We start from the raw sequence: 12,368 nt of genomic DNA, 5'->3' as shown, positions 1-12,368 counted from the left end.
AAATGCGACACAGGCCGAACATTACGGGATAGTTATGGAAACGGAGCTCCGGATCAATCAAGTAGATGACGTGTCCGCACAGGTTTATCAGTAGGAAACACAGGTCGGAAATAGCCAGCCAAAAAAGGTACACGAACGTCACTCCACGGAGAGAGGGTCTCGTGAGCACAAACAGATTAACGATGTTTCCAGCGATTCCTAGCACCAGGAAACTACGTAGGATGAAGTCGTGGCCCTTCTGGACGGTCGAGTAGAAAAATATCTCTTCTTCGTCCTGCTCGGAGCTGTTCGTCGGTAAGATGAGACCAGACGTCAGTACGTGGATGTCGCTCACATTCTCCATCGGAAGCTGTTCGGCGCGCGTCAGGGGGTCCAATCAAAGCAGGAGCCTTCGGCTTCGCCAATCTGCAACGAAAGGGGAAAACGAGTTTTCCACAATGAGTGACACGTCTCGTTGAGGACATAATTTCCTCGGGACGATATTATCGCGGAGAGATTTCGAAAATGACCGGATGCGGAGAGACCGTCGCCGTAGAGGTCTCGTCTAGACGTGAACACCGTTCCGGGAAATAAACTTCGGATATCCGAGAGCTTCCGAGAACACTGATCCGAGATCGGTGGGCGAGGCGTTTACGAGATCTCCGCGTTATAAACAAATCTTCACTGAATGAAGACCTCTCACCTGAAGGGCTCTTCCCTCCACTCACTCACTCACTCAGTCAGTCACGTTCAGTCGAGTTGACGAAGGGAGCCCGCGCTGACGATGGCGTCGTTGAAAGGCGAACACCGCCGCGGAAACACAATGACATTTAATCGGACAATACGATTCCGTCGGCCGAAAATACTGGCTCAGTGGCCAGCGTTCGGTCGGACGGACGAACAGACGGACGCGCGGACGGGATGGCAGCCTGACAGCGACGTCAACGCTCCGCCAGTTGGATCTTTTTTGACCACTTCACGAGGCCACCTGCGGGGAGAGATCTCCCGTACGGAAAGGCTGCTGCCGTATGAGAGGGCAACCTGGCACGCGAACACGCATGCACGCTGTGAGCACTCGCCTTTGATGGAATATCAGACGAGTCCGGTCTTGATGGGCTGTTTTATTCATATGGCCCACAGGAGCATTCCACAATCAGCGGAGTTTTTCTTCATTTTTCAAAGTCTTTATCACGATTGAGCGCACTCATCTGATCGCTCCTATCATCAGATCTATGAGCGCGCCTGTCGTCTTTTCGAGCCTCGGCAGGGCGACTCTATTCCGCTATCTCGGAATATTCATCCTCGTGGAGATATTACGTGGATTTGCGTCGGGGAACGAGGAGAGCCCGGAGCTGCATGATGAGTTTTGTTATAGCTCCTTTTCGGCTCTAAGCCACCGGGAGAGGAGAATCGGTAGGCGGCCAGATGGACAGGCAGGCGGGCGTGCTGTAATTCAAAATCTGTCAAATCCCGTTGCAGGTTTATTCAACGGACGTTGCGACGCGCCCGTCGTTGCCATGGATCTCGCGCAACTGAGTCACCTTCAGGAACCAACCAGTCATTCGTGCAATTCGAGTCCTCAGAAGATATTGAACAAGTTCTCGAAAACCTTTTCTCTCAGAAGGAATAAGAAGAAGCCGCTCGGAAAGGTTCGTTCTTGATACGATATCGGCGTCGCTCCGCTTGGGGATCTTTCGTTTCTCGGGGAATCGCTCTCTGATACGATGAGAATTCGATGTGCGCGACTGCCAGTCCTGTTGTTCCTGCCTGTACTCCCCGGTCGAGAGTAAAGAGCAGTCGATCGTTTTCCAGGGATACTCACTCGAAACTGATATGTTACCGAGTTCTGAGTCGAACGAAACAGCCAATCGGAACGGAAATCGCGTCGAGCACTCTCCGTCTCTGAGTAAAGACTCGGGAATCCATCTGAATTCGAATAGCAATGAAGAAACTACTTCATCGAAGAGCGGTTCCGAGGATGGCAATAACTCCTTCAATCCGAGGAGGTCTCGAGCGCTGCAGAGAAGCTCTAGGAGATACCTGAGGTGGGGCCCTCTGTCCCCTCTGTCCACAATCGATGTCTAATTTCCCCCCCTGATTTTTCTCTGAGGATACTGATACGATACCCGGTAATCATTCCAGACGGTCCCAGAGTCAGCCCTGCGAGATCAACACCTCCTCAGATGCGGAAGATGAAGATTGCGCCATCGATAACGGCAACCGCGATCACAATGCTCAGGTCACGTACGTCGAAGCTCTCTGGGATCACATTACTCTTGACCCCGAAGAGTTAGCGTTCCGCGCGGGAGAAGTGATCAGAGTCTCAGACCGAAGTGACCGAGATTGGTGGTGGGGCGCTTTAGGAAGTAACGAACAGCGAACGGGATGGTTCCCTGCCAACTTCGTACGATTACGGTTCGTACTTCGAGTTCCTAATTCTTCGTTTTTACCGCTGACTGATGAGCTCATTCGACGATTCTCAAAATCATAACGAGAGCTGAGAATCGCAGCACAGTATAATCAGCAAATATCGACCTCGCGTTGCAGGGTCGATCAAGAGAACAAGGAAGGCTACGTTCCCTACTCTCAGACATCGACTGGAGTGCAGGAAATGAACCGGATCCGCACGAAAGTTGTCCAGGAGCTCATCAATACGGAGCAGGACTTCGTGAAGCATTTAAGAGACATCGTCGAGGTAAACGGCGTCGTCTTTTCCGTGCGTCGGATCAAACGTCCATGGCTTGAGATGCGGGAGACTGAACTATTGCGAAGAACCGTCGTGACAGGGACTCATAACGGTGATTCCTTTCTGCAGGGATACTTGCTGCGCTGCCGTAGCCGGCCCGCGATGTTTACATTGGAGCAGATAGCCACAATCTTCGGGAATGTCGAGCAGCTTTACGTCTTCCAAAAAAGCTTCCTCACTAAGCTCGCATCCTGCGTCAACACCCAACAGCCCCATGCCAGTTGTGTCGGGGAGTGCTTTTTGCGTTTCGTGAGCATTCATCCGATTATTTTCCTACAGCTTCCTGTATACCTCCTTACAATCGAAACCTTGCCGGATGTCTGAGCGCTATTGCATGTGCATGTCAATTCTAGTGATCTCGTCATGTGCTGGAAGTCGGGAAGGATATTCACCGGGAGCACTTCGGCAATATCATGGCAATTCTCATAAAACCGATTTCTATTCCAGCGCAAAGAATTCTCAATATACTCCGAATACTGCAACAATCATCCACTGGCCATGGCGGAGCTCGAACAATTGTATCGGAAGCCCGAATACTGTCAGTTCTTCGAGGAGTGCCGGAGGCTCCGCGGCGGGATGAGTGATATTTCTCTCGATGGCTTCCTCTTGACGCCGGTGCAAAGAATCTGCAAGTACCCGCTCCAGCTAGCAGAACTCCTGAAATATACGCCACCGGGACATCCGGACCGCGCTCACGTCACGCTTGCTTTGGAATCGATGCGTGGAGTCGCACACATGGTGAGCTTCACTAAATGTCCGGAGATTCCTTCAATACCGGTACTCCGGCTCAAAATTCGCTGACAACGATCCGAAGATCGCGGCTATACATATTGCAATCGTTTTCATTTCCCCCGTCCATCTGCAGGTGAACGAGCGGAAACGACGGATGGAGAGTCTCGAAACCCTCGAAGTATGGCAGAGAGCTGTCTTGAACTGGGAAGGCCCTGAATTGATTGAGACCTCCTCTCTCCTGATCCACAGTGGAGATGTGACTCGTTACACGATGGGCATCAGTGGCCAAGGTTCTTGCAACAAAGAAGTCGTCACCATGTGGTTATTCGATAACGTGATCATCTATTGCCGTCGAGAATTCATCCGGAGCTCACTTTCATACCGAGGACGCATTTACACCAGCGCTCTGACTCTGGTGAGGGAGGACCGGCAATGAATTACGGAGGAGCCCCTGATACAATGCATTATATTGTGATTTTTGATGCTCTGATCAGCCTCAGAGAGTTGCGACCCCGCCGAGCACTTCCCTTGTTCAGCCCATTACTAACGTCGAATTCCCCTCCTAGGTCAACATTCCGGACGGAAAAGAACCGAATTTCGGCATCACAGTCAAACACGCCTTCAAGCTTTACTGTGCCAGTACGGAAAGATGGTTCCTCTTCAGCTGTCGTTCGCTCAAGGATAAAAATCGTTGGCTAGCCTCGTTCGACCGAGAAAGAGACATCGTTCGGAAAGACAAGGAGCTAGGCTACACGATCAGCGAAAACACGAGGAAGCTCACCAGGCTTTCGATCCTGAACAAAGCCCGACCACAAGGTTGGTTCCCCCCAGTTCCCACTGATTTCAATCACGTCGAGTAGAGCCGATTTCGAACCTCTGATCGACGCTCCCGATACGCCGATCGAAAGTCTGAATCCCCCTGACTTCGGTCTTCCGGAATTTCAGTGCAGGGCCGGAGAGCGCACCGACCTGACGTGGCAATTACTGAGGCTTTGGACGTCGAAGAGGGTAGGTTTCCTTCATTGAAAGATCGCTCCGGAAGCCTTCCCTCTCACTTCGCCCCAGACTTCGGCAAAGAAAAGAAGTGGTACCATTTTGGTAGCTCCAAGAAGACCGTCAAGAAGCGAGTATGATTTATGTTCTAGCCCTCAGTGGAGGGTGCCCCTCGTCAACTGCCAAATGCCGAATGCCAAAACCTTGACCCCCGTGGACTCGATATCCGCTACGAGGCTATGCGTGAATTGTCCGCTGTTCCGGTCTCGTCGTCTTGCGACAGTATCGTGGAACTCTTGTTATCGACTCAATTTTAGCAAATGTGACACTCGTGTGACACTGAAGCCAAAGAAAAGTTGTCTACGTAGGCGCACGTTCCTTTCTCAACTCGGTACTGAGGCTCACAAAGCGAGAGACAACCGCCGAGCTGTTCGCCGGCAAAGAAATTTCAGGATCGATAATCGTTCTGTCGATCTACCTGTCCATTAGTCAGACAGACATTGGTCAAGAAGTTTAGCGAGAATCTCTTTCACGTCATTCACGGCACCGCCGACCGGCTAGTCTCCGGCGTCCACTCCTAGAAGACGCCTCATTGTACAATAATTCTTGTAAACACTCACAGGAACTACTGTAACACCTATCGATGTATTCTCAAAACGAAACTGTAACGAGAGCGCGAAGGAGTTTCTGATGTAAAATAAAATCCCGACAAATTCTGAGCGTTATTTTCGATATCCTGATTCTACGGAAGCTTCGCCCTCTCCACGGGAGGCTATCACTGCATTCCTTCACGTACGAGTCGTGTTTCCCGATCTTCCGACCTAGCCGTAGGGTGCTTGTCTCGAGGCTCCTTCCCGTAGAATGGAGTCGGGTTTTATCGGTTCCTTGGAAGAAGGTCCGACTTCCAAGGTAAGGAGTTATGCGGGGATCACCGAGGACCGACGAAGGGAAGACATCGATATCCTTCCTCTGGCGAGACATACGGTGGAATCTCATACGAGTCCGAGTTCCATTCTACGAGACTCCGTTCCTCCATGGTTTGATCGGAATGACTGTATCGGAACGGACGGGATTATCACAGTGGGAAAAAAGTACGATCTTCTAGACATTCTCCGCTTCGTTTCCTACTCAGCTCCGTTCATGTTCTGAAGGAGATCATGACTTGCAGTTCTCCTTCTGAGCTTGCGGATCTGTCGCTTCACCGCGAGAGACTTGACTGGAGTCTCAGTCAATTGGAATCTTGCATCAGGGAGTGAGGAGGGACTCCGAACCACCGGAAGGAAATATTCCCGGTCCTTTCTCGGTTGCCATCGCACATCAAACAGACGATGAGGTGATGAGGGAGGACCCGCGGCAGCGAATAACGGCGCCGGGGTAATTGCGATGGAAAATATTTTCTCCTGGGCGTTATCAATGGAGAATTTCCGCGGGCCCTTGGCAATTGCGAATATCGAGGCATTCGACGGATATCCCGAACCCAGGGACACGCCAGGGAGTTCGAAGAGATCGCTGCCGGCTTTCTGTCTTAGCTCTGAGGTGGCATTCCCGACTCTCTTGCGGTGTTCCCGATTCTCGGATGTCTAGACCGCTTGGTGAACCACAAAACAACAGGCGACTCGTCATACGAGATTCCCCATGAAATGCTACCATTTCCCGAGCCATCCCACAAATTAGTATCGCCATAGAAGGGAGCTGTCTTGCTCTCTGCACCTTGCTGCGCCGGCGCCACGCCGCTCCTCCCTCCGACAGGAGCAGAAAGCTGTGTTAGTAAACAGACAGCGCGAACAGGCTCTCTCGATAGCGGACACTTCGAAGAAGCATCTGAGGCTCCTTCTTGAAAAAGTTCAATTATTAGTCAGTAGCTGAGTTGTGACGATTCCTGGTGGAGAATTCCCCGATATCCAATTCTGGCGAGAGATTGTTCGATTTCCTCGAAGTAGTTAATTTTGAAGCTCCGGGATCAGGGTTCCCTCGAACGCTGAAATTTCTTACCTGAGAGGTGTTCCAAAGCCTGCACTACGCATGGAAATCACGGAAGCGATGGTGCTGGCCTCCACCCGTATATAACTATGTGGGAGGGCGGTCGATTGCCCGAGAATCCGAAACCGATGATGAGTGATGAGTGATGAATTCATTGTTGTCTAATAAAATAGTAATAATGAGTCTCATGAGCTTTTCCTTCCAGAGGAGCGTTTCGAGCCCAAATACTCCCGAAGAAGCCTGAGCAGGATACGGATCTTCCCTGTCCAAATACCTAAAGCCATAAATATATTCCACACTCTTCTCGTTATGTCTTCTAGAACCCTCCATTTCGTGTGCGTAAGTAAACGCCAGGAATTCTCTGAATCATCAGAACTTTTAAGGCTATCCAAACGATGGGGAGTCGAGTCCCCTCGTCGATCACGGAGTGGGTTCCCCGATCGTGATTCCGTGGGAGGATGACGAAGAGGAATGTGAGAACGTCCTCGGCGATGATACGATGGACGACGTGGTGTTCAGGTGTACCAAGCAAGACGATGCCCAGGAAAAAGCTCTCAAATGTGTTCACTGCAATTACATAACTGAACATCGAAGCTACCTGCAGAGGCACATGAAGGTGAGCGTCGATTGCTTTCCATGGAGCCTGTTCCTCTTATGGAGCCCCTCGTCGAACGATTCCAGCGCATCAGCTCAAGGCTATCGACCGATTTCAGGCGCACGCCGAAGGAAAAAGGTATCAATGCCTAGAATGCGAGTATCGAACAGCCCGGAGCGATCACTTGAACAACCACATGAGGTAATACGGTAGTGCACCCCGAGCAAGAAAGCCGCTCCAGAGGAGAATCATATAATTATGGTCTGTCGCCAGTATTCTCTTTCTGCCTGCAGCAGTCTTTGCTATTATCGAAGCCCATTTTAAGGGTGTCGAGTGCTCTTGCAGGACCCATACCTCGGAGAAACCGTTTTCCTGCAATCAATGTGATTTCCGATGCGCTCAACAAGCAACCTTGTACAATCATCTCAATCGACGTCACTTCAAGGTATGAGCCCTTCGAGAAAGGACTCTCCATTATTCTCTCACATCGTAGCGGCACACCTGATTTCGGCACACCTAATCTAGAGCTCATCAAATTCTTAATCACAGGACAAACGGACGTTCATGTGTGAATACTGCAACTATAGATGCCATATACGCGCGGACATGAACAAACACATCCGTAAAGTTCACGAAGGTCGCTGTATACTGCTGGGAGTCTGATCATGGAAAGGTGATGTACCCAAACTTCTGTGATAAATCATTTGTCGTTACACCAATAAACAATGTCCATAATCCAGTCATCGGACTTCCGAGTCGATTTCTTAGCGTCGGACAATGTAGGCACTTGAAGGAATGCGAGTTCAGAGACGATGACAATCGTGTATAAATGGACAGATCAGGAATCGGTAGTCGGAACTGGGAGATGCACGATTAAACTTGAAGTTCCAGATTCTCTCCCGAATTCGGCTGAATGAGGGAATTCGATAAAATCGCTTAGAGTCCTTTACCCTCTGGGTTATGTCCGAGTATCGGAACAGCCGGAATCGAATATCATGGAATTTCCCCTGACAGCCCATCCGATGCGCCCGACGAATCCCTTCTCCAACCAACGAGAACTCGCGGACATCATGTATAGAGGGCTGAATCGGTCAATAGGGAACCATGGGGCCCACCATGGCTCATGCCGAGTTTGAGGAAGCTCACAAAGAAGCCTCGCTAGAGGTCAGTCGCGAGGAAGGCGAGTGATTCATCCGACTCCATCCATGGAAATCGTGGCTGATTCGATTGAGAGAATGAATAATCGTAGCGGGCGAAGGGGGGCGTTCGGATATCGACCCGCTCTTTCGTACATATAAAAGTGGTCGAGAGCGGCAAGAGCTCATCGGGGCTTGAGGAGTGAGTCCATAGCCGAGCTCCACGGAAACGTGAGTCCTGGACTCGTAGCGCGCTAGCGCATATCAAGTTCCACCCAGAAGGTTCTATTCGTCGAGGAAGCTCATTCCGTTCACGAGGTAGAGCGATAGAGTAACGAGTATTTCAGAGATGAGTCGACTAGGTCGAAAGAGCGAATCCGATTCCGGCTGGGTAAAACTCTCAGAAGGGCGAGTTTCCTCCGCCCACGATCGTCGCACTCCGTGAGGACGAGTAGTGGGGCGAGGTCTGAGAGCTTCTCCGATATGATTCCCTTGTTCTTTTGAACATCCGATCACAGAAGCTGAGAATCAAGCCGGATATGACTTCCATATCACGTGCGCGCGCGGCAGAAGCGGTTTTCAATGAAGAGCATCGTGGGCATACCCGAATACAGGATTCTCCTAGGTATGACTCTCTGACGGGTATCGGCTTAGAAAGCGTCTGTCGTGTCGGTCTACTCCGTCTCTGGTGGGAAAATTTGAATCTCGATTGGTACCCCTGGTGGATCTCTTTCGCCCTGGGACAGTAATATATGATTCAAGGAACACGTCGCCAGAAATAGCCGGACAGCTCGTCAGGTGAGTTTAGGAACGACGGAGAGAGGCGCGTCTCCACCGTCCGACAGCGCAGCATCTGACGCCTTCAAACCTCATCATCCTGCTCAGCTATGGATCGACGGTATAGGGGGGACGACCGACTCATGTGATCGAGTGAGTTCTCCAATGAAGCGGCGAATCCAAGGGGAAATCGTTCAGGCGAGAAAACAAAAGGCTGCCTGCCCCGGAATCGTTCGGTTGCCCAGAGTGCTTCCCATTGGAGCTTGTGTATTGAGAGCTGCTCCCATCTTCGGAACACCTACAATCTGAGGCGATGTGGACGGCGATGGTCAAGCCTGTCACGAACATGCTCTGGCTAATTATCTAGCTGGACTCAGGCTCGGAAAGCGAATCAGAGCCTGGGATAAACGAGGTTCGGATGCGAGCGGATCCAGCACAGCTCGATCGAAAGCTCTTCGAGGGCTTGATCCGCGAATTCTTGTCCCGAACATCGGTCGATTGAGCGAGTACCCAAACTCGAAAACTTCGTAGTCACCTCGTTGCAGGTGAGGAATCATCTCGCGAATGCGCGATCTTGGAATAGAACTCGCGTCCTGTGTAGCTTCCCGGAGTCGTGATCATCGTATCGAGCCGGACCATGGAGGCAAGTCTAGGAGCCTCGGGCCCAGCTCGACGTCGTGAATACATACAAATGCATGACTTCCTCTGACGATATCAGGTGCCTCCACCGTCATTTTCTAAGTCGTCCCCGGTATGCCTCGATTTCATTCCCTGGCTTCGAATCGATCTGAGAAGCGCGACCCATCATCTTCTTCTGATAGAAAATCGAACGCGGAGAGATTCCAGCAGATCGTGGTTCCAGCTGCAGAGTGAGTTCCCAGACGGTCCTTCTTCCCGGGAGAGAAATCCGTACGCCGGGGGAAGACATTTGTACACCGCCGGAGGCTCCCTACAGTTACTGCCGTGACTCTAGCCTCGGGGGACGATTCCTGTCTCCCGGATCTCTCAGGGAAATACGGGAGCTGGGAGTAGGGTCCTCCCGGCGACTCCGAGAAGCGTATTCCATCGAGAATCGGAAGAGCGGTCGCTGTAAGTGTTCTTAGGGTCTCCTGCCGAATGAAAACAGGCGATTCCTTTGGACGGCTCCCTCTGGATATCTCGGAGCGATACTGTATATATATATATATTGTATGTTCGTATGTACTTATAATCACCAGATTTATGAAAACATTTGTTCGCCCGTTCCGAGCGGCTCTCCTGGAATCGAGCATGACTGGATATGAACAATAAAATTGGATCTTTTTAAATCGATCCGTCGTGTTCGGCATGGATTGATTACTTGGTACCGCCCAGGTAAGGCAATCCTGCGCACCGAGTAAAAACTTGAGTGTAAAAACAATTCCAGTTCGCTGCGTGTATATGAGGTTGCCTCTTCTAATTCTGCACTCAGAGGATCCGGGAGCTCGATTCCCCTAATCACTCGAATACCCAACTTCCTCGTTATCCTGAAATTCGAAAAGATTCGGCCTCACACTCGAGGTTTTGAAGATGACATCCTCATTATTTGCGGCATCATGGAATGACGATACTTACCCCCACGATCGGGGTGCCATCGATCACGAAACCTGCTAAGCGGAGCTGCAATTCAATGGAACGACGCCGACGTGAGAATTCAGCGGGAAAAAGGTTAGCGTGATTGGAAAAACAATTCTGATGGAATCGAAGGTAGATTACTTTGTTAGCAACATATGATAGAGCGAGAAGTCTCTGACGGAGGCTCAAGTCGAGGGTCGCATAGCAAGATTGCAGGGCCTGCTCTCGGTGTGGATCGGACCTCACTGTCGGTATCCTTTTGAGAGGCCTGAGCGCCTGTGTCGAGTACCAACCCCCGTACGAGGCGTGGCTGTCGAGGCCGACGAGCGTGACGAAGTAGGCGTACTGTAAGTCGTTCGAAATCAGCTCAATTCCCTGCTTCGGGACAGATCTTGGGTGTCAATTATGTGGAGCCGTAAGTAGAGGAAGGAATTTCCGAACTCACGGGCACTTTCTCGCCGGGATTCTTCAGGCCGTAATCACAATGTTCATCCATCGAGTATTCAACAATAGCCGGCCATGGCGTGTTTCCGTAATCGACGAACACTAAACTACCGGGCAAGTATTCGGGCGTATTCGCGGTCCATGGGTCCTCCTCGCGATCGCAACTTTTCCGCGCTGAGGGTTCACAATTCATATCTTTCGCCGATCGTTCAAACCTCCCCATACTGTGTCTCGTTCGTATATCTATGTACAAGGATCTTCTCAATTTATGACTTTGCGGCACTGAGCGTTGACATTCGAACTCACCCATGGCGCAAGTTCGCGCTTCAAACAAGAGGCCCGGATCCGCGATGCGAGAGTCCTTCCTGGTTTTCCCGCAAGAGGCGCATTCGAAAACAAAACCTACAAGGATATTTGAGTGTGGTTGGAACATGAGCTCCGCGACGGCCTGGAGCGATCTACACTGTCGTATCACGATATTATGGGGATAACATCAAGGGTCGAGCCGTAATATTGAGAGCCATACAATCTGGAGTCTCGTTCAGGAACGTCGTCAGCTTATCCATGGTCAGCGGGGGAACCTCTAGAGTGTGTATAGGACCGAAGGTATTTAACTGCTCAGGCTTCTGGAAAGGTCAAGTCATCGAACGAGTGATTGGATAAATTATTCTCCTCTGGATGGGTCGGGTCTCGACGTCCGCGCCAATAGCACGGCAGAGTTTCTTCCTCCCAGATATACTCTGAAGTTCTCGGAGGCTCGACCGACAGCTCGATGGGCAGAGAACACCTGAGGCCCAATCGATCGCTCGTACCATTAATCTGGCACCATCACATTTGGTTCAAATCCGAGAGCCGTCGGTAAGAATCTGAGGCATTCTTTCGGAGTCGACGTCTCTCGATGCCCGAATAGAGGTTTGATCATCGACCCGATAGCTGGGAGAGGGGTAACTCACACTTCCTGATTGTGGTGGAAACATTTCTGCAGCTTTGAGTTGAGGAATCACAATAATTCTCTCTTGTTTTAAATTAATCACCTCCGCTGCTCATGGATGCTTGACGCTCTGTCGGCTGCGGGCCTCTGCAGACGGCAAGGAGGACATGCGGCTTACGTGCATACGACGAGACGATACGTACAAGCACCAACATCACCAGGCTGCCTGACTCTCTAGCTACATTGCGTTCGAATTTCCCGTTTCCACCGTATGACCCTCGAGCATCGTCGGCTCTCGGACGACTGGCATCTGTAACAGAATTTCCGCATCGTGGATAGTTGGTTTTGCGGTCTGAGCTTCCAAACGGGGGGTTCCTGCTCCATCGGAGCTTCCCACTTCTAAGACAACAAGCTGGACATCTCCGAGACTCAGATGTTGTTTTTCGGCTTCGCCACCAGATC

At 51.0% G+C, this 12,368-nt stretch overlaps 3 protein-coding genes across 3 annotated transcripts in view; 2 read left to right on the top strand and 1 right to left on the bottom strand.

The window, feature by feature from the left end:
- RhoGEF3 (Rho guanine nucleotide exchange factor 3) overlaps positions 1-5,159 on the top strand; it is a 56,824-nt gene extending 51,665 nt beyond the window's left edge. Inside the window, exons 7-15 of the mRNA XM_018640976.2 lie at positions 1,459-1,628; positions 1,792-2,024; positions 2,122-2,394; positions 2,527-2,674; positions 2,795-2,974; positions 3,173-3,463; positions 3,591-3,872; positions 4,024-4,273; positions 4,403-5,159. Coding sequence (XP_018496492.2) covers positions 1,459-1,628; positions 1,792-2,024; positions 2,122-2,394; positions 2,527-2,674; positions 2,795-2,974; positions 3,173-3,463; positions 3,591-3,872; positions 4,024-4,273; positions 4,403-4,590 — 2,015 coding nt within the window. The 3' untranslated portion in view covers positions 4,591-5,159. The remainder of the gene's footprint in view (positions 1-1,458; positions 1,629-1,791; positions 2,025-2,121; positions 2,395-2,526; positions 2,675-2,794; positions 2,975-3,172; positions 3,464-3,590; positions 3,873-4,023; positions 4,274-4,402) is intronic.
- A 1,770-nt stretch (positions 5,160-6,929) lies between these two features.
- LOC108864776 (protein krueppel) lies at positions 6,930-7,688 on the top strand. The gene is made up of 4 exons (XM_018640975.1): positions 6,930-7,046; positions 7,144-7,226; positions 7,371-7,470; positions 7,575-7,688. Exons 1-4 carry the CDS (start codon positions 6,930-6,932, stop codon positions 7,686-7,688), a joined length of 414 nt encoding a protein of 137 aa, XP_018496491.1.
- Positions 7,689-10,068: 2,380 nt separating this feature from the next.
- LOC100898083 (uncharacterized) lies at positions 10,069-11,976 on the bottom strand. Its single transcript, XM_003747235.1, has 7 exons — positions 11,929-11,976; positions 11,502-11,601; positions 11,282-11,377; positions 10,977-11,149; positions 10,673-10,876; positions 10,532-10,576; positions 10,069-10,443 (listed from the first exon to the last, which is right to left on the bottom strand). Exons 1-7 carry the CDS (start codon positions 11,950-11,952, stop codon positions 10,411-10,413), a joined length of 675 nt encoding a protein of 224 aa, XP_003747283.1. The 5' UTR covers positions 11,953-11,976; the 3' UTR covers positions 10,069-10,410.
- Between the last annotated feature and the right edge of the window lie 392 nt (positions 11,977-12,368).

Source organism: Galendromus occidentalis, unplaced genomic scaffold (assembly GCF_000255335.2).
Source record: "Galendromus occidentalis unplaced genomic scaffold, Mocc_1.1 scf7180000077515, whole genome shotgun sequence".
Classification (NCBI taxonomy): Eukaryota; Metazoa; Arthropoda; class Arachnida; order Mesostigmata; family Phytoseiidae; genus Galendromus; species Galendromus occidentalis.
The sequence above is the reverse complement of the archived record's forward strand: the minus strand, read 5'-3'. Positions and strand labels throughout refer to the sequence as shown.